The sequence below is a fragment of the Anomaloglossus baeobatrachus genome, chromosome 7 (assembly GCF_048569485.1).
Source record: "Anomaloglossus baeobatrachus isolate aAnoBae1 chromosome 7, aAnoBae1.hap1, whole genome shotgun sequence".
Classification (NCBI taxonomy): domain Eukaryota; kingdom Metazoa; phylum Chordata; class Amphibia; order Anura; family Aromobatidae; genus Anomaloglossus; species Anomaloglossus baeobatrachus.
Window position 1 is genome coordinate 54,958,387 of NC_134359.1, and position 22,832 is coordinate 54,981,218.

At 44.0% G+C, this 22,832-nt stretch overlaps 1 protein-coding gene across 1 annotated transcript; it reads left to right on the forward strand.

Annotated features, from left to right (window-relative positions):
* Positions 1-288: 288 nt before the first annotated feature.
* On the forward strand, positions 289-21,428 carry KLHL41 (kelch like family member 41). Its single transcript, XM_075317294.1, has 6 exons — positions 289-1,475; positions 5,421-5,578; positions 5,662-5,769; positions 6,408-6,593; positions 11,697-11,843; positions 17,961-21,428. Exons 1-6 carry the CDS (start codon positions 387-389, stop codon positions 18,070-18,072), a joined length of 1,800 nt encoding a protein of 599 aa, XP_075173409.1. The 5' UTR covers positions 289-386; the 3' UTR covers positions 18,073-21,428.
* Positions 21,429-22,832: the final 1,404 nt, after the last annotated feature.

Below are 22,832 nucleotides of genomic sequence, written 5' to 3' on the forward strand. Positions count from 1 at the left end.
TACCATGTTTGAACATTATAGCTTAATTTAATGCTAACTTCCCAGGAAACTCAGTATGACTTTAAAGAGAATACTATGCAAAATGTTATCGTTTCATCGCAGGAGTTTTAGATAGGTATCCTACCCCTAGTAACAACCAAAATCTACAGTTGTTTCTTTCAATCTGTGACAGCTGCAGTGGCCATACCTCTTTCCAAATTGGCCAACGTGAATTCCATATTGTAAGAGCCTGTACCTATATTTAGCTGGTAGGCTTAAATTGCAGAGAGTTTAAGCTTGGCACAGTCCACAGTTCAGCCCTTTTACTGCTTGACTTGGGAGCTGACAACAGCTAAGGCCTTTCTGCTTTCTCCCTCGAGCCCCCTGCTCTTCAAAAAATAAAAAAGATGGATCCCACCCGGGAACTAAAAGAAGAACTTCGGCTTTATCAATCTACTCTTCTTCAGGATGGACTGAAAGAACTTCTAGATGAAAATAAGTTTGTTGATTGCTTCCTGAAAGCTGGAGACAAAAGTCTACCTTGTCACAGGCTGATCCTTGCTGCCTGTAGTCCTTATTTCCGGGAGTTCTTCTTGTCTGATGAAAGCGAAGAGAAGAAAAAGAATGTGGAACTGGACAACGTTGACCCAGCTGTGATGGAAGCCATTCTTAAATACCTATACTCTGCCGATATTGATCTTAATGATGGCAATGTCCAGGATATTTTTGCATTGGCCAGTCGTTTCCAGGTCCCATCTGTCTTCACTGTATGTGTCACCTATCTCCAGAGGCGCCTCTCGCCTACTAATTGTCTGGCTATCTTCAGGTTAGGTCTTCTTCTGGACTGTCCACGCCTCGCAGTCACTGCACGGGACTATGTGTCTGATCGATTCAGTCAGATATGTAATGAAGAGGACTTTCTGCAGCTTGCTCCACATGAATTGATAGCAGTTATTTCTAGCGATAGCTTAAACGTTGAAAAAGAAGAAATTGTTTTTGAGGCCGTGATGAAATGGATCAGGACGGATAAGGAGAACAAAGTGAAAAGCCTGGCCGAGGTCTTCGACTGCATTCGATTTCGTCTCATGGACGAAAAATACTTCAATAATCGTGTAGAAAAGGAAGAGCTGCTTAAAGGAGATCCTGAAATCCAGAAAAAGATTAATATTATCAAAGATGCCTTTGGAGGAAAGCTGCCCGAACCAAACAAAGAAGCAGTAGATGGTGATGTTGGAGATGAAGATTTACTTCCTGGATATCTCAATGACATTCCAAGGCACGGCATGTTTATCAAAGATCTTATCATAATGGTCAGTGACACGGCTACAGTGGCCTATGATGCAGTAGAAAATGAATGCTACTTGGTAGCTCTGTCTGAGCAAATTCCAAGAAATCATTCCAGTATCGTCACCAAGTCTAAGCAAGTGTACGTCATTGGTGGGCTGTATGTGGATGAAGAAAGTAAGGATAACCCTCTACAGTCCTACTTCTTCCAGGTACGTAAAATTTATGTGATTGCCTTATCTTAACTAGTGTACATAGCTTTTATTTTGTAGTTTTGCGCATTTTAATTTTTGGCTTTTTATCCATCATAGTTTCTGGAATACATATAAGATACATGAATTTTAGTCATACTAGATTGTAGACAAAATTTAAGGAAGTTGGTCCAGTTATCACCCATCGAGTGGATAGCTAAGCATTTGCCAATCACTGGTGGTCTGACCGCTGGGACCACCACTGGTCCTGAGAATAGTGTCCTGGATTCCGAATGGAGCAATGGCCGTTCATTAAGACAACCTTTCCATCCATTGTCTATGAACTCCTGGCAGAGCACTGTACTCACCCATCAGTCCCATAGACAGTGAATGCAATGATGGTGGGCATGCATGTCCTTTTCTCCATTCAAATGGGGAGCCCCAGAAACCTATTCTCAAATTCAATGTGGGTCCCTTCGTTCAAAGCTTAAACACTCAGACATTTAGGGGCCAATTGATTTAGAGTGGCAATTAAAACTGGCCAATTCGTTAAGTCTATCAATTAAGTTGTGCACACCAGTCTTGGTGAAGGGCTTGTTGGAGTATAATGTGCCTAAGGCCAGTGTCCCACTTGTGATTGCTTCGTGCGAGTTTCGCGGTCCATGCAACCGACCCGCTCCTGTGAGCAGAGTGTGAGTCCGTGACGGGTGATGCACCGCAAAACTTATGCGAGATACATGCGAGGCAATCGCAAGTGGGACACCTGCCTAAGTCATTAACTGGCGTACACAGGGACTGGAGAACATTTCTGGAGTAACCTCATTGGCATAGGTGGCTGGGACTGGATTATAAACTCCAATTGTTGCAATATTTCTGCGCAAAAATATTGAAACTTATTAAGGGGTTTTACACTAGAATTCTGCCAGGAACACCTTAAGGAATTGGCCCCTTTGCATCTTTCTGGTGAACAGGTTTTAAGCTGCTACAGTGGGAAACCCCTTTAAAGAGGTTGGCCACTACTTTTACATTGATGGCTTTTCCTTACGATAGGTCATCAATGTCTGATCGGCTAGGGTCCAACACCTGCCCCCCCCTCATCCCCCACCGATCAGCTGTTCTCGGTGGCAGTAAGTGACCGGAAATGCTACGTTCCAGGGCTGCCGCATCAACTGATAGTGGCTGCAGCCGGATACTGCACATCTGCCTCCCATTCAAATTAATAGGAGGCAATACCAAGCCGCGGCCACTATTAGAAGATGGGTCAGCTCCAGAACTGAGCATTTCCAGCTGCCTGCTGCCATCACCAGCACTGAGAACAGCTGATTGGTGGGAGTGCCGGTTGTCGGACCCCGACTGATCAGACATTGATGACCTATCGACAACCCCTTTAAACTGAATATCTACCTTTTTAACTTCAAATTTTTTGGGTGCAACATGCTATGTTGATTGATTTTCTTATATATATTTAGAACTTTCTTTGTTTTCCTGACACAAAAATCCAGATTGCCAGTTTAGGCATTGAGCTCAAAGTTCCAATAATAGAATAAAAACAAAGATATGTCCGAGTTTTGTCTGATTTATGGACAGTCATCTACATTTCATTCGGACAGCACACAAAATGCCATTCATGTTACCTCCCATGTTTTTTCGATCATGCGATGCATGTGTGAATTCAACCTTAACTTGTAAAATCATTACATTGACCAATGTAATTTTTTTTGGGCAGTTTTGGGTCGAATTTTGGCACATAGCTAACCACAAGGCATTCTTTATATTAAACAGACTAGTAAGGTCCTGGTAAGAAGGAAACAAACAAAATGTATGGTACAAGGAGATTAAATTCCTGCATTGTCCCATGTGGTCATGCTTCATAATCAGTCATTCTTGAATTAGCATTTTAGCACCCAGTGGCTTCTAAAAAACATTTTTTATGCATTTATTCATCCATTTTTTCAGGAATCTGAGAACAAGACGTTATGAGCTGTCATCATCGCGCCTCTGGTTCAAGCTGTGCTCTCTCTGGTGCTATAAGCAGACCTAATGCTACCTCTACAGCATCAGAAGAGCGCAGGGGAACTGAAGCTGGCAGGATCCACCGATCTGCGCAGGGGAACTGAGGCTGGCTGGATCCAGCGATCAGCACAGGGGAACAGAGGCTAGCTGGATCCACCGATCTGCGCAGGGGAACAGAGGCTGGCTGGATCCAGCGATCAGCACAGGGGAACTGAGGCTAGCTGGATCCACCGATCTGCGCAGGGGAACAGAGGCTGGCTGGATCCAGCGATCAGCACAGGGGAACTGAGGCTGGCTGGATCCAGCGATCAGCACAGGGGAACTGAGGCTGGCTGGATCCAGCGATCAGCACAGGGGAACTGAGGCTGGCTGGATCCAGCGATCAGCACAGGGGAACTGAGGCTGGCTGGATCCAGCGATCAGCACAGGGGAACTGAGGCTGGCTGGATCCAGCGATCAGCACAGGGGAACTGAGGCTGGCTGGATCCAGCAATCAGCACAGGGGAACTGAGGCTGACTGGATCCAGCGTTCAGCACAGGGGAACTGAGGCTAGCTGGATCCAGCGATCAACACAGGGGAACTGAGGCTGGCTGGATCCAGCGATCCGCACAGGGGAATTGAGGCTGGCTGGATCAGCGATCAGCACATGGGAAGGCTGCTTTCACACTACGTTTTTTTAACATGCGTCCTGAACGTTTTTTTGAACGCAAAAACAGATCCAGTGCAAATGCGTTTTCATTTTAATGCATTTGCAATGGACTCGCGTCAACATGCGTTCACATGCATTTGCATGCGTTATAGTGAGGATCCAGCGACTTGCAGTTTTTTAACATTTTTTCAAAAACGCTACTTGTAGCGTTTTTGAGCTGCGTCCAAATACTGCAAATCGCTGGATCCTGACTAAACAGCATGCAAACGCATGTGAACGCTGGCATGCTGATAGACAGGATAGTGCTTGCTCTACCGAGCATGCCCAGAAACCAGCCTCGGGTGATCTGTCCCCCTCTCCCCCTCCCTCTCTGTCTCTCTCCGCCTCCCTCTCCCCCTCTCTCCCCCTCCCTCTCTGCCTCTCTCTCCTCTCTCTCCCCCGCCTGAGAGCTGCAGACACTTGTAACCAAGATAAATATCGGGTAACCAAGCAAAGCCCTTCTCTTAGTTACCCGATGTTTACGTTGGTTACGTGTGCAGGGAGCAGGCAGCCCGGCTCCTAGCACCTGCGGATGCTTGTAACCAACGTAAATATCGGGTATCCAAGCAAGTTACCCGATGTTTACCTTGGTTACGAGCCCAGCTGTCAGAAGCCGGCTCCCAGTCTATCAAGTTCAGTTCCACTGACTCCCGATCACATGACTCCAATGCCCGCCCATAAACTTAAAGTGACAGGATCCTGCAAAATAACACATGCGTTTGCATGTGTGTTTTTGCTGTTAAAGCAGGATCTGCTTTTACAGCAAAAAAAGTTCATGACGCATGTTAAAAAACGTAGTGTGAAAGCAGCCTAAATCCCTTTTAAAGGGAATCTGTCACCAGGTTTTTGCTATGTAATCTGAAAGTAATGGGTGGTGAGGTAGGACTAGGAGACATGAGGCAGCTTGTCCTTTATTTATATTCTCATGCTGATAAAGCACTGATTTTATTGAAACAGCAAAACATAGCACAGTGAGTGACACATGGAATCAGGGTCTCCGCCCCTACATCATACTGCTTTCAGATTACATAGCAAAAACCTGATGACAGAGTCCCTTTAAAGAAACCAGCTGAGTATGGAGTCTTATAAGCAATGCTTCATGGGAATGAAAATATGCAAATTAGAAGAACAAAAATCTCCCAAATACCACCTAGTTTTCTTCTAAAGAGAGCTAATTAGCAAACGATTACAGAAAGTACCTTTGTCTCATGGATGTAATATACGGTATATATGTGTGAATATATAATTTTCTTCTGTTTTGCAGCTGGACAGCATTGGTGGGGAATGGATCGGACTGCCACCACTACCATCAGCCAGGTGTCTTTTTGGCCTGGGTGAAGCCGACAACTGTATCTATGCCATTGCTGGCAAAGACCTGCAGTCTGAAGAGTCACTTGATACAGTGTTTTCCTATGATGTTAAGTATGTAGTATATAGTTACCAAGCACCTTACTATTTGGCACTCCCCCACCAAAATCATATTAAGTTTCTTTATACCCTTTCAGATTAGTGGCTTGGAAAGAGGCAAAGAAACTTCCCGTCAAGCTTTATGGACACTCTGTAGTGTCACATAATGGAGTGATCTATAGTGTGGGAGGAAAAACAGATGACAAGTAAGTGTACTGTACGATCCAAAAGTCTGTGGACTCCCCTGTGTATGTATGGATGACTATAGAACTTGTTTGCCAACTTTTTGGGTTATCTATCCATATGATATTGGATGGTCATACCCTCTTTTTGAAGCCAAGTCCTCTAAAACCAATTTTTTACCCTTGGAGTTTAGGTGGCATACGGGAAATTTGTCAACACCTTGGGGGAATCTTGGAGACCCCCCCCCCCTCTTTCCAGGAGCCTCCCACATATTTTGGGAGAGTTGACAAGTATGCCACCATAGATATGAAGAAGAAAACGGCACTTCCTTCGTTCATTCAAGCACAATAAATACACTTTTTCATCACACTTTGGGAGTGCCTTGTTACTTCTTGAAGTATGCCACCATAGGCATAGTATAAAATAGGTTCCTTTCTATTCTGACTTTTGGCAAAAGTTCCTTAGGAGAGACTTTGAAGGATTTTTAAGATTCCCTATAGAGTTGGCATCTAAACCTGTAGACGCCAATCACCAAGCACCATCTTGACCCACCTTGATGCTGGATGGTCACATTTACAAGACTACATATAAATTTACAAAGAAATAAGAGATTACAAATCGTAAGACCCATGAACCCAATATTTTTTTTCTTTCATCACAGGAAATGTACTGGAAGATTGTTTGCATTCAACTCAAAGAAAGGGGAATGGAAAGACCTTCCACCAATGAGAACCGCTCGCTCTATGTTTGGAGTTGCCGTCCATAAAGACAAGATCTACGTCGCTGGTGGTGTCACAGAAGATGGACTGACCGCTTCAGTGGAAGCCTATGATATTCCCACCAACAAGTGAGTAATAGAGAGACAGATACTTGCAATTATTCTCAATAATTCTCAGATACAACCATCAGGACACCCAGTGCTATTATACCAGAGCTTGGAAGCTCAAATGCAAATATACAATGGGAATTGCCCTTTGAGAGCATTTGAGCATGATAAAAGCTAGAACCAAAGGTGCCCGTACATAATAGAGCAAAGTCCATTGAACCTGGTGATCCTATCGAGATTCTTTGATATGCAATATTTGGAGAAAGATGGATCTGGCATGTTGAATACAGCACCCACCACTTTTGTTTTCGAGGATGAGAACATTACCAGAGATGTCCCCTCTCCCAATTCAGAACACATGCACACTCGGCCAAACTGAAATGGCAGGCACGGATGATGTGATTAGGATGACTAGTCCAGGAAGGATGTTACTGGTGACTTCACCCCACTTCCCAAAATACATTGTCTGGCTAGAGAAGTTGGGTAGGACAAGGTATCGGGGACCTGCCACTTAGACTAGTCATCCTAATCACATCATTTCTGGTCACCGATTGAAGTATGTTGGTGTATGGCTGCCATATCAGCGCTAGCCTCTGGTTCATGCTGCACGTGGTGCAGCATGAATCAGCCGACAGACTCCCTTTAGAAGCTCTTAAGGATATGTGGCATCTTATTTTTTTTTATTCTGCCTGGATCCTGTCTGGGAAAAAAAGAAACACTCAATAAACAACTTGCTGTACTCATGTTCAGCCTTTGTCAGCTTCTTTTAACTAAAGATGAGCGAACCATTCAAAGCTCGGTTCACAGATCTTTACCGAGCCTCCTGATGTTCGCCTAACAGTTCGGCAAACATACGGAGCCCATTGAAATCAATAGGAGGCCAAACGTATGTGTTGTAAAATGGTGTGGGGGGTTGTAAAAGAAAGAAAATAAAGCAGGACATACTTACCGAGTCTCCGGAGCTATGTAACTGCTCCCGCGGCTGTAACTATTCCCGCGGCTGTACATCTGGGGCTGCTGATTATCCCTTATGCATATTCACTGCTTTCCCTGCCGACCGACATCTCTGACTGCCTGCAATCAGACCCCGATCCTCAGACAGCATCTGTGATTGATTGGAATCACAGACCCTGTCTGAGGGTCTATCGTAGTATAAAATAAATAAATAAAATTGCCGTACGGTCCCCCTTCTATTGATACCAGCACAGATAAAGCCCACAGCTACAGGCTGCAGTCCCCAGCTATGCGCTTATCTTGGCTGTGTATCAAACAATGAGGGAACTGCATGCGTCTTTTTTTTTTAATTTTTTTTTTTTATTATTATTATTTTTAATTTAAATAAATAATTTTAAAAAACAGCTTGCGGTCCCCACTAATTTTGACACTCGTCCTAGACAAAGCCCAACAGCTGGGGGCTGATATTCTCAGGCTGGGGAGACCCATGGTTATTGCCCCCCTCAGCCTAAAAATAGCAGCCTGCAGCATCCATCAGATGTGACAGTCCCGACACGTTACCAGGCTCTTCACGATTGCCCTGTTGCGATGGCAATCAGGGTAATAAGAAGTAAATGTCAGCTCACAACTGCCACTAAGCTCTAGATTAGTAGTGGGGAGGGTCTATGAGAACCATTTTTGTGCATTTTTTTGCCAATAGATGCAGATTTGTGTGCTGATTCATAGGCAGGCTAGCAAGAGCTAATCTCTGCTAGTCTGCTTGCTCATTTAGTGACATGTTGTAGGGGGGCCTATCACATCTGCTCCCCTCCTACTTATGCTGGGTGAATCTTTCTACCTATGCCAGCTATTGTTTGTCTATATTGGTATGTGTGGTGTCCCAGACCTACTGGTGAAAGTTCTGCGTATCAGTTGGTGCGGTTGTGGAGTTTATCCCTGTTGTTTTGTATCTTCCTTCCTGCTATTGTTTTTTCTCTTGAACATGTTATTGTCTTTACCTTAGTGTGTATGCTGTGTGACAGAGTTTTGGTTTTCCCTTGTCTGTCTTTATCTGCTGGTTTCATGACACTCCTGTCCCGTCCCTCCCTGGGGAGGGGGGTATTAGATAAGGACTGGTTAGGAGCATAGCCAGGAAGGAGACTTAGGCCTCTCCACCATTAAACGTATCCCTGATTTTAGGGATAGCATTCGGCCCCCTAGCTTAAGGGTCAGCTTAGGAGCCCCAGTTCCCCACTATCCCAGGGTCATCGTGACACTATTTATAAACTGTCATGTACACATTTCCTAACGATTTGTGCATATGGAGTCTTTTTACTGAATTTTCAAAGGAGAAACTTCAAGTTGTTGTTGAGTTTTGAGATTTCAAGGAGGATTTGGAAAGTTTCCACTCCGTTCCTTCTCCAAAACCTCCTCAAAAACCTCTGTGGGCATATAACACTACAGAGAGCTAGATACATTAATTTGTGAAAATCAGACCTGCAGCAGCGTTTATCTGTAGAGAGATTGTCCCAAGAGTCCTATAATGGATATAAAAGTTCACAGAACATCCTGGTGAGTTATCCACTACCATTGAAGTTGAAGCCAAGCTCACGGATTAGTGATGAGCAGCGACAAAAGAAATAGGGTCATGATGTAATGTAAAAACTTCTTAGCAAATTTATAAGAGTGACACATCCTACAGGAATCCCAAGATGAAATCTAAACCTGACTGAGCCCACGTCCAAATGAGAAGCGCTTAGGGTTTTAACTGGCAGATAAGAGAGAAAGAAGCCGAGTATATCTGCTCACCCAATGTAGGATAAATTGATCACAAAGTCAAGGGCTGCTGCAGATCCAACGTGAAAGTTGTGACAGTGGACGGAATTGTTTAATGGATGCCTAGACATGGGCTTAGTGTATGGAATGGCTTCATGGATGCCTAGACGTGGACACATTGGACGGAATGGCTTCATGGATTTTTCTGCTCTGCCGACAAGAGAAGATCCAAGACACACGAGGTAGAGAGAAAGTGGTTTATTTTCTATATGTTTCAAAGCTATCCAGCTTCTTCCTCAGGTCAAAAATCACAATTTTATACTGTGGAAGAAGCTGGATAGCTTTGAAACTCGTAGAAATAAACCACTTCCTCTCTACCTCGTGTGCCTTGGATTTTCTCTTGTCGGCAGAGCAGAAAAATCCATGAAACCACTACATTCACTGTGTCAACGTCTAAGCCTCCCTGAAAGCATTACGTCCACTGTGCCCATGTGTTGGCATCCCTGAAACCATTTGCATCCCTAAAACCATTTTTTCCACTGTGCTCATGTCTAGGCATCCCTGAAAGCATTCAGTCCACTGTACCCATGTCTAGGCATCCCCGAAACCAGTCCGTCCACTGTACCCATGTCTAGGCATCCCCGAAACCAGTCCGTCCACTGTGCCCATGTCTAGGCATCCCTGAAACCATTCCGTCCACAATGCCCATGTCTAGGCATCCCCGAAACCATTCCGTCCATAATGCCCATGTCTAGGCATCCCCAAAACCATTCTGTCCATTGTGCCCATGTCTAGGCATCCCCAAAACCGTTCCATCCACAATGCCCATGTCTAGACATTCCTGAAACCATTCTGTCCACTGTGCCCATGTCTAGGCATCCCCGAAACCATTCCGTCCACAATGCCCATGTCTAGGCATCCCCAAAACCATTCTGTCCATTGTGCCCATGTCTAGGCATCCCCGAAACCATTCCGTCCACAGTGCCCATGTCTAGGCATCCCCAAAACCATTCTGTCCACTGTGCCCATGTCTAGGCATCCCCAAAACCATTCTGTCCACTGTGCCCATGTCTAGGCATCCCCAAAACCATTCTGTCCACAGTGCCCATGTCTAGGCATCCCCATAACCATTCTGTCCACTGTGCCCATGTCTAGGCATCCCCAAAACCATTCTGTCCACTGTGCCCATGTCTAGGCATCCCCAAAACCATTCTGTCCACAGTGCCCATGTCTAGGCATCCCCAAAACCATTCTGTCCACTGTGCCCATGTCTAGGCATCCCCAAAACCATTCGTCCACAGTGCCCATGTCTAGGCATCCCCAAAACCATTCTGTCCACAGTGCCCATGTCTAGGCATCCCCATAACCATTCTGTCCACTGTGCCCATGTCTAGGCATCCCCAAAACCATTCTGTCCACAGTGCCCATGTCTAGGCATCCCCAAAACCATTCTGTCCACTGTGCCCATGTCTAGGCATCCTCTAAACCATTCCGTCCACTGTGCCCATGTCTAGGCATCCTCAAAACCATTCCGTCCACAATGCCCATGTCTAGGCATCCCCAAAACCATTCCGTCCACAATGCCCATGTCTAGACATTCCTGAAACCATTCTGTCCACAGTGCCCATGTCTAGGCATCCCCAAAACCATTCTGTCCACTGTGCCCATGTCTAGGCATCCTCGAAACCATTCCGTCCACTGTGCCCATGTCTAGGCATCCTCAAAACCATTCCGTCCACAGTGCCCATGTCTAGGCATCCCCAAAACCATTCTGTCCACAGTGCCCATGTCTAGGCATCCCCATAACCATTCTGTCCACTGTGCCCATGTCTAGGCATCCCCAAAACCATTCTGTCCACAGTGCCCATGTCTAGGCATCCCCAAAACCATTCTGTCCACTGTGCCCATGTCTAGGCATCCTCTAAACCATTCCGTCCACTGTGCCCATGTCTAGGCATCCTCAAAACCATTCCGTCCACAATGCCCATGTCTAGGCATCCCCAAAACCATTCCGTCCACAATGCCCATGTCTAGACATTCCTGAAACCATTCTGTCCACAGTGCCCATGTCTAGGCATCCCCAAAACCATTCTGTCCACTGTGCCCATGTCTAGGCATCCTCGAAACCATTCCGTCCACTGTGCCCATGTCTAGGCATCCTCAAAACCATTCCGTCCACAGTGCCCATGTCTATGCATCTCTGAAACCATTCCGGCCACTGGCCCACATCTATGTATCTCTGAAACCATTCCATCCACAGTGCCCATGTCTAGGCATCCATGAAACCTTTGGCTTTGTGCTTGAGATTTGTAGACAGAACACAATGCTCTCATCTGAGACAAGTGCAAAGATTAATTCAATGTAATGAAATAATCACCATAAGTCCCTTCACTTTATGCTATTTTTTTCCCCCAGATGGGAAGCAATAACAGAATTCCCACAAGAAAGAAGCTCCATAAATTTGGTCACTTCATCGGGATCTCTGTATGCAATTGGAGGATTTGCAATGGTTCAGCTGGAATCAAAAGAATTTGCCCCTTCAGAGGTCACAGATATATGGAAGTAAGTTGTGCTGACTTCAAAGTTAACGATTCGCTTCTGTGGAAGGCTTTGTAATATTTCTGAACCACAGAGTATGCTATATTTGTCTGATAGGTGGGGGGGGGTGCTAATTTTGAAACCCCATTTATTAAGAAAATGTAGTTCCTCAAGATTAGTGGAGTACTGTTAGTGGTGCATCTGGGCAAAGACGGAATAGAGGGGTGTGACACCTGTGTGGCTCTCTCCATTAAAGTCTATGGAAGTTATGGATATTGACAATCAATATGATTTCTTATAGTATATTACATTTTGCAATCTCTTGTTGGATTTTCAGTCGCAAGCAATCATTTGTAAGTGTCATGCGACTTATCACAACTTGGCTGTTTTATTTTACAGCAAAATCTGCGCTCTGAAATAGTCGTTGTACAGCAATTAGCAGACAAGTTTAGTTGGTTTTAGTCACACGACTTTTCTGAGAATTAATGTCCTTTGAGAAATGCAGCCCTGAGCAAAAATATAACAATATCTTCCTGTAATTTAACATGTCAGTCACATGAAGAAAACGCCCACATGATAAGACGGTGGCGGTGCACCAATAACGCTGAGGCTGCACAGCAACTTTAGCAGCCACTCACATTCTAAGGCCCAAGAGCGCTCTAAGCTGTAGCTGCTTTCTATCTACATCGCAGCATATACTGTATGCATTGGTATCTGCAGTGTACCACAATCTATCGTAGTACCTTATGGATCACCATGTGATGTGTGTCGATACTCATAACGAGCAGTTGGATGCTTGGATGGGCGCGACTCGAGTACCCAAGCATAATAGAAGTCAATGGGGAACTCGAGCATATTTCCGGAAGATTTCCCAGAAAAATGCTTGAGTTCCCCTTTGACTTCCATTATACTTGGGAACTCAAGTCACGCCCATCCAAGCATCCAACTGCTCATTACGAGTACTGAGCACCCAAGCATTGTAGTGCTCACTCATCACAAGTTATGAGGACCGAACACCCGAGCACGGTAGTGCCCGCTCATCACTAGTTATGAGTACTGAGTATGGTAGTGCTCACTCATCACTAGTTACGAGTACTGAGCACCCGAGCATGGTAGTGCTCGCTCATTACTAGTTACGAGTACTGAGCACTCGAGCATGGTAGTGCTCGCTTACCACTAGTTACGAGTACAGAGCCCCCGAGCATGGTAGTGCCCGCCCATCACTAGTTACGAGTACAGAGCACCTGAGCATGGTAGTGCTCGCTCATCACTAGTTACGAGTACTGAGCACCCGAGCATGGTAGTGCCCGCTCATCACTAGTTACGAGTACTGAGCACCCAAGCATGGTAGTGCTCACTCATCACTAGTTACGAGTACTGAGCACCCGAGCATGGTAGTGCTCGCTCATCACTAGTTACGAGTACTGAGCACTCGAGCATGGTAGTGCTCGCTTACCACTAGTTACGAGTACAGAGCCCCCGAGCATGGTAGTGCCCGCCCATCACTAGTTACCAGTACTGAGCACCCGAGCATGGTAGTGTCCACTCATCACTAGTTACTGGTACAGAGCCCCTGAGCATGGTAGTGCCCGCCCATCCCTAGAACTAAAGTCTCAGAAAAATGCACTTATGGTTGATCCATGTACTGATTTTGTGATAATTGAGATACTTCTCATTACTCTATGATTTGTTGCAGATATTAGACCAAAAACATCTGCCCTGTGTATGTGAATAGGGTTGTTTTGTGCATGTGCAATTATTTCTGCAAAGTCTATTCAGACGAGTGAGACTATTATAGACAAATCTGCTGCCTGGGAACTTACCGGAAGGTTTTTAGATTGCTACTGGACATACCCATTAAGCTGATTTCACTTGTCTGACATTCTCGGTAAGAATATGGGCCAGGATATCCGGAGTAGCTGCACGTTTCTTCACCCAAATAGAATAGCCTCATAGGAATGAGGAGATTGTTGAATTCAGGCCAGGAAACCCAAGATTTGCTCTGAACATGAAAATCCATATTCGTAACATGAATATCAGATATATATTATTATCAGCTCACCAAGCCTGCTGCAGACCTATAGCCGTCCTGTGGGAGATGATCAGCGCACGGATGGTCAGAAGTCACCAGGTAGAAATAGAATGTAAATCCAGCGCAATCACAAGAATTTTTTTTAAAAAAAAATTTTTAAAGAAATTTTTTTTTTTTTTCCTTCTTTATTATTGATTTTCCATAAAATCCAAGCAGGTACATGCAGCATAAGAAAATATAGATGTGCCCAGGTCAGAGCGACACGTTTCAACAAACTGTCTTAATCATGGTCTGAACCAAGACTGACCAAATCCTTCTATGATATTCTTTTATGATATTCTGGGTTTCCTAAAAGACACCAAGGAAGTGGTAAAAGCACTTGATAATTTCCCATGGAAGTCTACGTACCAATGGCTTAGCTGTGATGTGGTTTCACTTTACCCCTCCATCCCCCACCATATAGCATTACGTTGCCTCACGGACCACCTTAATAAATATAGCCAATATGATAACAATTTAAAAACTTTTTTAATTTCAGCGGTAGAATTTCTGCTGAAATATAACTATTTTTACTTTAATGGAAGATTCTTTTTGCAAAGACGCGGAGTGAGTATGGGGGCTCGCTTTTCCCCGTCTTTAGCAAATTTGGTAATGGCCAGGTGGGAGGAAGATATGCTTTATAATGAAGAAAATCCTTTTTGTAAAAATCTATTATGGTATGGGAGATACCTGGACGACCTTTTGATCGTCTGGGTAGGCTCAGAGGCTGAGATTGCAGATTTCATATGTTATATCAACAATAACGATTTTAATCTCAAATTTACATCATATTCAAATTCTAGGGATATTAATTTTTTGGATATTTCCTTGAAAATAAAAAATGATAAAGTTAATATTACACCATTTAGGAAATCCACTGCGACAAACTCCATTCTAAAAGCCTCCTCCTGCCATATGCCACACACCATAAAAAACATCCCAGTAGGTGAACTTACTCGCATTAAACGTAATTGTACGGACATTGAGGATTATAAAAAACATGAAAAAATGACATGTGAAGGATTGTCATATAGAGGTTATCCAGCTTGGTCCTTAAATAGAGCGAAATCTATAATGGGGGAAACTGATCGTAATAGACTCCTGTTTGCTGATAAAAATGAAAATAAAAATAAAAATAAAAGTAAGAACATTAATAATAGAAATTTAGTTTTTACCACTAACTATAGCCTGCAATATAATAAAATCGCTGAAATAATAAAGAAATATTTACCAGTTCTAAATGAGGACCTGAAACTGAAAAGAATTTTAAAGTAACGGTGCACACTGCATTGCAAAAAAAGCGCCTACATTGGCTAATCTGCTTTCACCAAGTCTATACCTGGGAGAGGGTACTAACAGGTTAAAGAAAACTTGGTTGAATGCGGATGGCTTTTATAAATGCGGTGCGAACCGATGCAAAACTTGCAGATATGTTAAAAATGATAAAAATTTCACCTCAAGCCACAATAAAAAAGAATATTCGATTAAAAACTATATTAATTGTAACACAGAGTATGTAGTGTATTCAATAGTTTGTACTTTGTGTGTTACTCAATATATAGGATGTACAAGTGGCCCTCTAAAGGTGAGGATCAGGAGACATATTTTAGATGCTGGGAATCCTAATGCATTAGCCGCATCTGCGGTTTCAAAGCATTTCAGCGATATACATAGAGGCAATTTAAATAGCATGGAAGTCATGGGGATAGAAAAGGTAACAAAACCGCTGCGGGGTGGAGATCACAGAAGGAAACTTCTCAACCGAGAAACCTTCTGGATCTTCACCCTGGAAAGTAGATATCCCCATGGCTTAAACAGTAGACAGGATTTAATCTTGCATTATTGATCTATTTTATTAAACTAATTTCTGGTTTACTCTTCATTATGGAATCTTTTATGATGAAATTTGACATCTATAAAATTGGAAGATAAAATATGAATTATGATGTCTATATTTATATAACTGATAAGATTTCATTCCCTCCATCTGGGATATAATCACCATGATTCCTAATATTATTCACAATGTTTAAATATGGTATTCTATATATTTGTATATGTGTTTTTAATTATGTATGTATATCTCTTTGTATCAACCCCCCTATAGTTAATCTCACAGGTGAACAATTAACTTTGGGTGGATTGCCTTCTTAAAGAAGGATTTGGTCAGTCTTGGTTCAGACCATGATTAAGACAGTTTGTTGAAACGCGTCGCTCTGACCTGGGCACATCTATATTTTCTTATGCTGCATGTACCTGCTTGGATTTTATGGAAAATCAATAATAAAGAAGGAAAAAAAAAAAAAATTTTCTTTAAAAAATTTTTTTTAAAAAATTCTTGTGATTGCGCTGGATTTACATTCTATGAATATCAGATGTTTCAATCCAGCCTTAGCTAGTAACTAGTCAGTGTGACTGGTAATGATGGTTGTATAGTATTATATGACTGATCAATGTCCATGCCTCTCACATATCGCTCAGGTTGGATGTTTTTGCCCTTCGATGTCTAAGGCTATGTCCGCACGTTGCTTTTTACCTGCTTTTTACCTGCTTTTTTGCTGCTTTTTCAACTGCAGCGTTTATTGCCAAAATGGTTCTGTTCTGCTTTTCAAGCATAGTCTATGGGAATTTGGGTTTCTTGTTCGCATTATGCAGTTCAAACTGCAGCCTTTTTGTTGCAGAACTTTGGTCAAAAACTCAGCTTTTCAGTGCAAAACCCAAATGGCAAAAACAATTGACATGTGAATTGTTTTTGCCATTTGGGTTTTGCACTGCAAAGCTGAGTTTTTGACCAAAGTTCTGCAACAAAAAGGCTGCAGTTTGAACTGCATAATGCGAACAAGAAACCCAAATTCCCATAGACTATGCTTGAAAAGCAGAACAGAACCATTTTGGCAATAAACGCTGCAGTTGAAAAAGCAGCAAAAAAGCAGGTAAAAAGCAGGTAAAAAGCAACGTGCGGACATAGCCTAAGGCGGGCTTTACACGTTGTGACATCGCTACCGATATATCGTCGGGGTCACGTCGTTAGTGACGCACATCCGGTGCCGGTATCGACATCGCAATGTGTAAATCCTAGGTGCGACAATGAACGAGCGCAAAAGCGTAAAAAAATCGCTGATCTGTGTCACGTCGTTCATTTCCATAATATCATTGCTGCTGCAGGTACGATGTTGTTTGTCGTTCCTGCAGCAGCACACATCACTCATCACCGCAGGAATGACAAACATCTCCTTACCTGCGTCCACCGGCAATGTGGAAGGAAGGAGGTGGGCGGGATGTTATGTCCCGCTCATCTCCATCCCTCCGCTTCTATTGGCCGGCCGCTTAGTGACGTCATGGTGACGTCGCTGGGACGCCGAACGCACTTCCCCCTTGAAGGAGGGATTGTTCGCGCCGACCAGGTATGTGCGTGTGCCGCTGCCGTAGCGATAATGTTCGCTACGGCAGCAAGCACCAGATATCGCATGTACGACGGGGGTGGGTGCTATCATGCTCGACATTGCTAGCAATTGCTAACGATGTCGCAGCATGTAAAGTCCGCCTAAGTCCACTTTCACATGTGCATATAAAACACATATGGGGAAAAACGATTCAGGTGTCATCCATGTTTTTCCCATATGGCTAAAGAAATAAAGTTATTACAAAACTTCTCCTTTACTTCCAATGTTAAACACATACAACACATGGATGCCATCTGTGTGATGTACGTTTGTCACAGAGCCATAAACTTGTATTGGCCTTTGTCATCCGTGCTGATGGGAAAAAAATGGACACATCTACATGTGTTTTGCCCGGACACATGAGCAGCCCCATAAGTTAAAATGGGTACGTGTGGCAACCATGAAAAAAATGGATGCCACGCGTACCAGAAACATGGACATGTGAATGTGGCCTTATGTGTAGGGTGATTACTACTTTCACAATTTTTTTGGGGGGTGGATAATTGTCAAAAAAGTTGTGTTGCCCTTCTGTGTGACTGTTGTGATCCATCATCCTATCTATTGTGTATGAGGGTCCTAATTGTGTATTTGCCCATCCAAAAATGTCTCTGTCCTGTGTGCCTTCAGGTTTGAAGATGACAAGAAGGAATGGAGTGGGATGCTGAAGGAAATCCGATACGCCTCAGGAGCCACGTGTCTTGACTCTCGCCTTAATCTTTTTAAGCTGACAAAGCTGTAATAGAATCTGCTTTATGACGAACCCATCCATTAATGTATTACAAGATTTTTGTTAATTACTAATTGTTTAAAACTAAAGAGGTTGTACATACATTTATAGTTAAATTAATAAAGTTTTGGAAATCAGATAATCATCTCCTCAATTTAACATATTTATAAGCCTAGTAAACATGTAAAAGGCAAGTCCTCAACGAGAAGTCCGTTTGCCACGTACGCGTTCTATCCTTATTTTCATGGATATCACACGTAACCATTATAGTCTATTAGAAAGGGCCATGGCACGAGACTGGATCCTGCAGAAGGCGAGTATCCTACACTGTGCGATGGGAGGTTTCCGCTGTTTATGTGGTGGATGCTGCAGGCACCTATTGGAGAGGCACCAGGTGCCGATTAAATCTTGTAAGGAATTCTTATCTTCTAATTGTATTCACCAAAATCTACTTAGGTCCGATTCACACATCGGTGTTTGCAGTCCGGATGCAGAACATTCGCCAGTCTCCTGACCCAAACTTGACAGCGTCATATATACCAACGGGGCTGTGGAGCGCGGGTCAGGTGATTGTTGGCTGGTCCATACTAGAACAAAGAAACATGGATGTGTAAATACCACCTTACTGGCACTTTAACCCTAACCTGCCTAATTTTCATGACTCTAAGCAAAAATACTAACAAGTTGGCAGAAAAAGAAAAGTTTCCCCTGTGGTATGTACGATCAGATGAACATGCCCATTTCCATCATGTTTCATAGCCGAGAAAATTAGCTTTATGTAAATATATCTGCAAATGCACAGAGAGCAGAATGATTCCTGGCATTATTTCCAACATATCCCCTTCCCTTACTCCCAGTATATAAATGTCGGCTGACGATGCTAATATTTATACATTGTTCCACTACTAGGACAACCCCCTCTGATTCCACGTTTCTCTTAGGTAAAATAATAAAGCCTATACCCATCTAATGTAACGGCACCGTTCATGAGGTGCTGTGGCTCACAAAGGGTTGTGATGTCATGTGAGCCCCACTTCCAATCAGCGCTGGTTTCCTTCTCTCTGCCTTTGGACCAAATGAGCAATCAACAGGAAGTGAGCCGCAGCGTTCACTTCCTGTTAACTCGTTTGGTCCGAAGGCAGGGAGAATGAAGCCGGTGCTGATTGGATGCGGGTCTTGCTGTGTAGACTCATGTCACAATCTGATATGAGCCCCAGCACCGCAGGCCGCAGCACAGCTAGAACAGCACTGGCATGGGAGGGGAGTATAAACTTTATTAATTTACCTGGGGAAAATATGTGGAATCAGAAGGGGTTGTCCGTGGACAACTCCTTTATGTTTTAAAATGCCAATCATTGCTTTCCCCAGGAGATCCTCTACCAAAGTGTTGGGCAATGGGGTTTGCCATAATCTCCTTTGAAGTAAGCATTCATGCTCAGCTCAGTACAGTATACATGTTTATAGTGAATACAAGGGGGAACCAGAAGTTGTGTATTTCCACAACTAGGTGCAACTTAGCTCTTTGATACAAAACGCACTACATGACAAATAAATATATACATCCTGGCGGCACGATGGCTCAGTGGTTAGCACTGCAGCCTTGCAGCGCTGGGGTCCTGGGTTGAAATCCCACCAAGGACAACATCTGCAAGGAGTTTGTATGTTCTCCGCGTGTTTGCCTGGGTTCCTCCAGGTTCCTCCTACACTCCAAAGACATACAGATAGGGATCTAGATTGTGAACCCCAATGGGGACAGTGTTGCTGATGTATGTAAAGAGCTGTGCAATTAATAGCGCTATATAAGTGACTAAATATTATTATTATTATTATTATTATAAGGAATCCTGCACTGGGTCCTCATCATTGTCTTCCTCTCCTAACCTCTATGAGCAGAAGAGATGGAGGCACCAGATATGCACAGCAGCATGGAGATCCAGCAGGTAGCTCATAGGCTGAAATTTATAGTACATTGCGGCTGTGTAGGCTCAAGCTCAGGCTACCAAAAAAGACCGGTTGTGTGACGAGAGGATAGCGGTGTTGCACTGTGATATCTAATGATTTTTCAATTTGTATTGCAGCCCACGACCGCTGCAAAAAAAGCCAATGCAAATTGCACATAAACTGTAAAATGCAAATTAGTCTGGGATTTAGCCATTTTTACACTCAAATTGTAGCAAATATGTTTGCTGGCGCAACTTGTTGGAAGAGTGTAATCTTCTGGCCCCATACACCATAGATAGCTATCAACTGAATGACAACTCTCTAGGGTGCTTTACACGCTGCAACATCGCTAACGATATATCGTCAGGGTCACGTCGTTAGTGACGCACATCCGTCGTTAGCGACATCGCAGCGTGTGACACCTAGGAGCGATGATCAACGATCGCAAAAACGTCAAAAATCGTTGATCGTTGACACGTCGCTCCTTTTCATATCGTTGGTGGTGCATGCCGCTGGTTGTTTGTCGTTCCTGCGGCACCACACATCGCTATGTGTGACACCGCAGGAACATCTCCTTACCTGCGTCCACCGGCAATGAGGAAGGAAGGAAGTGGGCGGGATATTCCGCCCGCGCATCTCCGCTCCTATTGAACGGCTGCCGTGTGACGTCGCTGTGACGCCGCATGAACCGCCCCCCTTAGAAAGGAGGCGGTATGCCGGCCACAGCGACATCGCAGGGAAGGTAAGTCCGTATGACGGGTGTAAGTGATGTTGTGTGCCACGGGCAGCGATTTACCCGTGACGCACAACCAACTGGGGCGGGTATGCTCGCTAGCGAGATCGCATCGTGTAAAGTGCCCTTCTCTCTAGACTCCTCCATACACTGTTGTACAAAAGGATCGGCGTTCCAAAATCAGACATGCCAGATTCTTCTGTTCAGACATCATCTGTCAGGGGAGAGTCGGGAGGGCCCATACTCTGTTGTCCGAGCTTGCCAATATTTGTTATTTTGGCTGGCAATATTCTAATGTGTATGGGGGGGCCTTTATTTTTACCCCTGCTTATGCTCTAAAGCAGATCACGTCACACAACCCCGGTCCAGGTCCGTGCTCTCCGGCCGTGGACAGGGTTTCACGAATTTCCTGAGATTCCAAGTTCCCCGACACGACGTTTTGTTTGCTGACCTGGCGTGGGTGATGTGTCGCCAGCATCCCAAATTATAATCTGAGTCTTGGACCCTGCAGGGTAAGAAAATTTGCACAGCCCTGTCCAAGAAGAGAACACTGATGTAGACCCGGGTTGCACAAAGCGATCTGCTTATCTCTATAGGGAATATTAACAAAAGAGAGTCTTTTTCCCTATAAATACAGTTAGGTCCAGAAATATTTGGACAGTGACACAATTTTCGCGAGTTGGGCTCTGCATGCCACCACATTGGATTTGAAATGAAACCTCTACAACAGAATTCAAGTGCAGATTGTAACGTTTAATTTGAAGGTTTGAACAAAAATATCTGATAGAAATTGTAGGAATTGTACACATTTCTTTACAAACACTCCACATTTTAGGAGGTCAAAAGTAATTGGACAAATAAACCAAACCCAAACAAAATATTTTTATTTTCAATATTTTGTTGCGAATCCTTTGGAGGCAATCACTGCCTTAAGTCTGGAACCCATGGACATCACCAAACGCTGCGTTTCCTCCTTCTTAATGCTTTGCCAGGCCTTTACAGCCGCAGCCTTCAGGTCTTGCTTGTTTGTGGGTCTTTCCGTCTTAAGTCTGGATTTGAGCAAGTGAAATGCATGCTCAATTGGGTTAAGATCTGGTGATTGACTTGGCCATTGCAGAATGTTCCACTTTTTTGCACTCATGAACTCCTGGGTAGCTTTGGCTGTATGCTTGGGGTCATTGTCCATCTGTACTATGAAGCGCCGTCCGATCAACTTTGCGGCATTTGGCTGAATCTGGGCTGAAAGTATATCCCGGTACACTTCAGAATTCATCCAGCTACTTTTGTCTGCTGTTATGTCATCAATAAACACAAGTGACCCAGTGCTATTGAAAGCCATGCATGCCCATGCCATCACGTTGCCTCCACCATGTTTTACAGAGGATGTGGTGTGCCTTGGATCATGTGCCGTTCCCTTTCTTCTCCAAACTTTTTTCTTCCCATCATTCTGGTACAGGTTGATCTTTGTCTCATCTGTCCATAGAATACTTTTCCAGAACTGAGCTGGCTTCATGAGGTGTTTTTCAGCAAATTTAACTCTGGCCTGTCTATTTTTGGAATTGATGAATGGTTTGCATCTAGATGTGAACCCTTTGTATTTACTTTCATGGAGTCTTCTCTTTACTGTTGACTTAGAGACAGATACACCTACTTCACTGAGAGTGTTCTGGACTTCAGTTGATGTTGTGAACGGGTTCTTCTTCACCAAAGAAAGTATGCGGCGATCATCCACCACTGTTGTCATCCGTGGACGCGCAGGCCTTTTTGAGTTCCCAAGCTCACCAGTCAATTCCTTTTTTCTCAGAATGTACCTGACTGTTGATTTTGCTACTCCAAGCATGTCTGCTATCTCTCTGATGGATTTTTTCTTTTTTTCAGCCTCAGGATGTTCTGCTTCACCTCAATTGAGAGTTCCTTAGACCGCATGTTGTCTGGTCACAGCAACAGCTTCCAAATGCAAAACCACACACCTGTAATCAACCCCAGACCTTTTAACTACTTCATTGATTACAGGTTAACGAGGGAGACGCCTTCAGAGTTAATTGTAGCCCTTAGAGTCCCTTGTCCAATTACTTTTGGCCCCTTGAAAAAGAGGAGG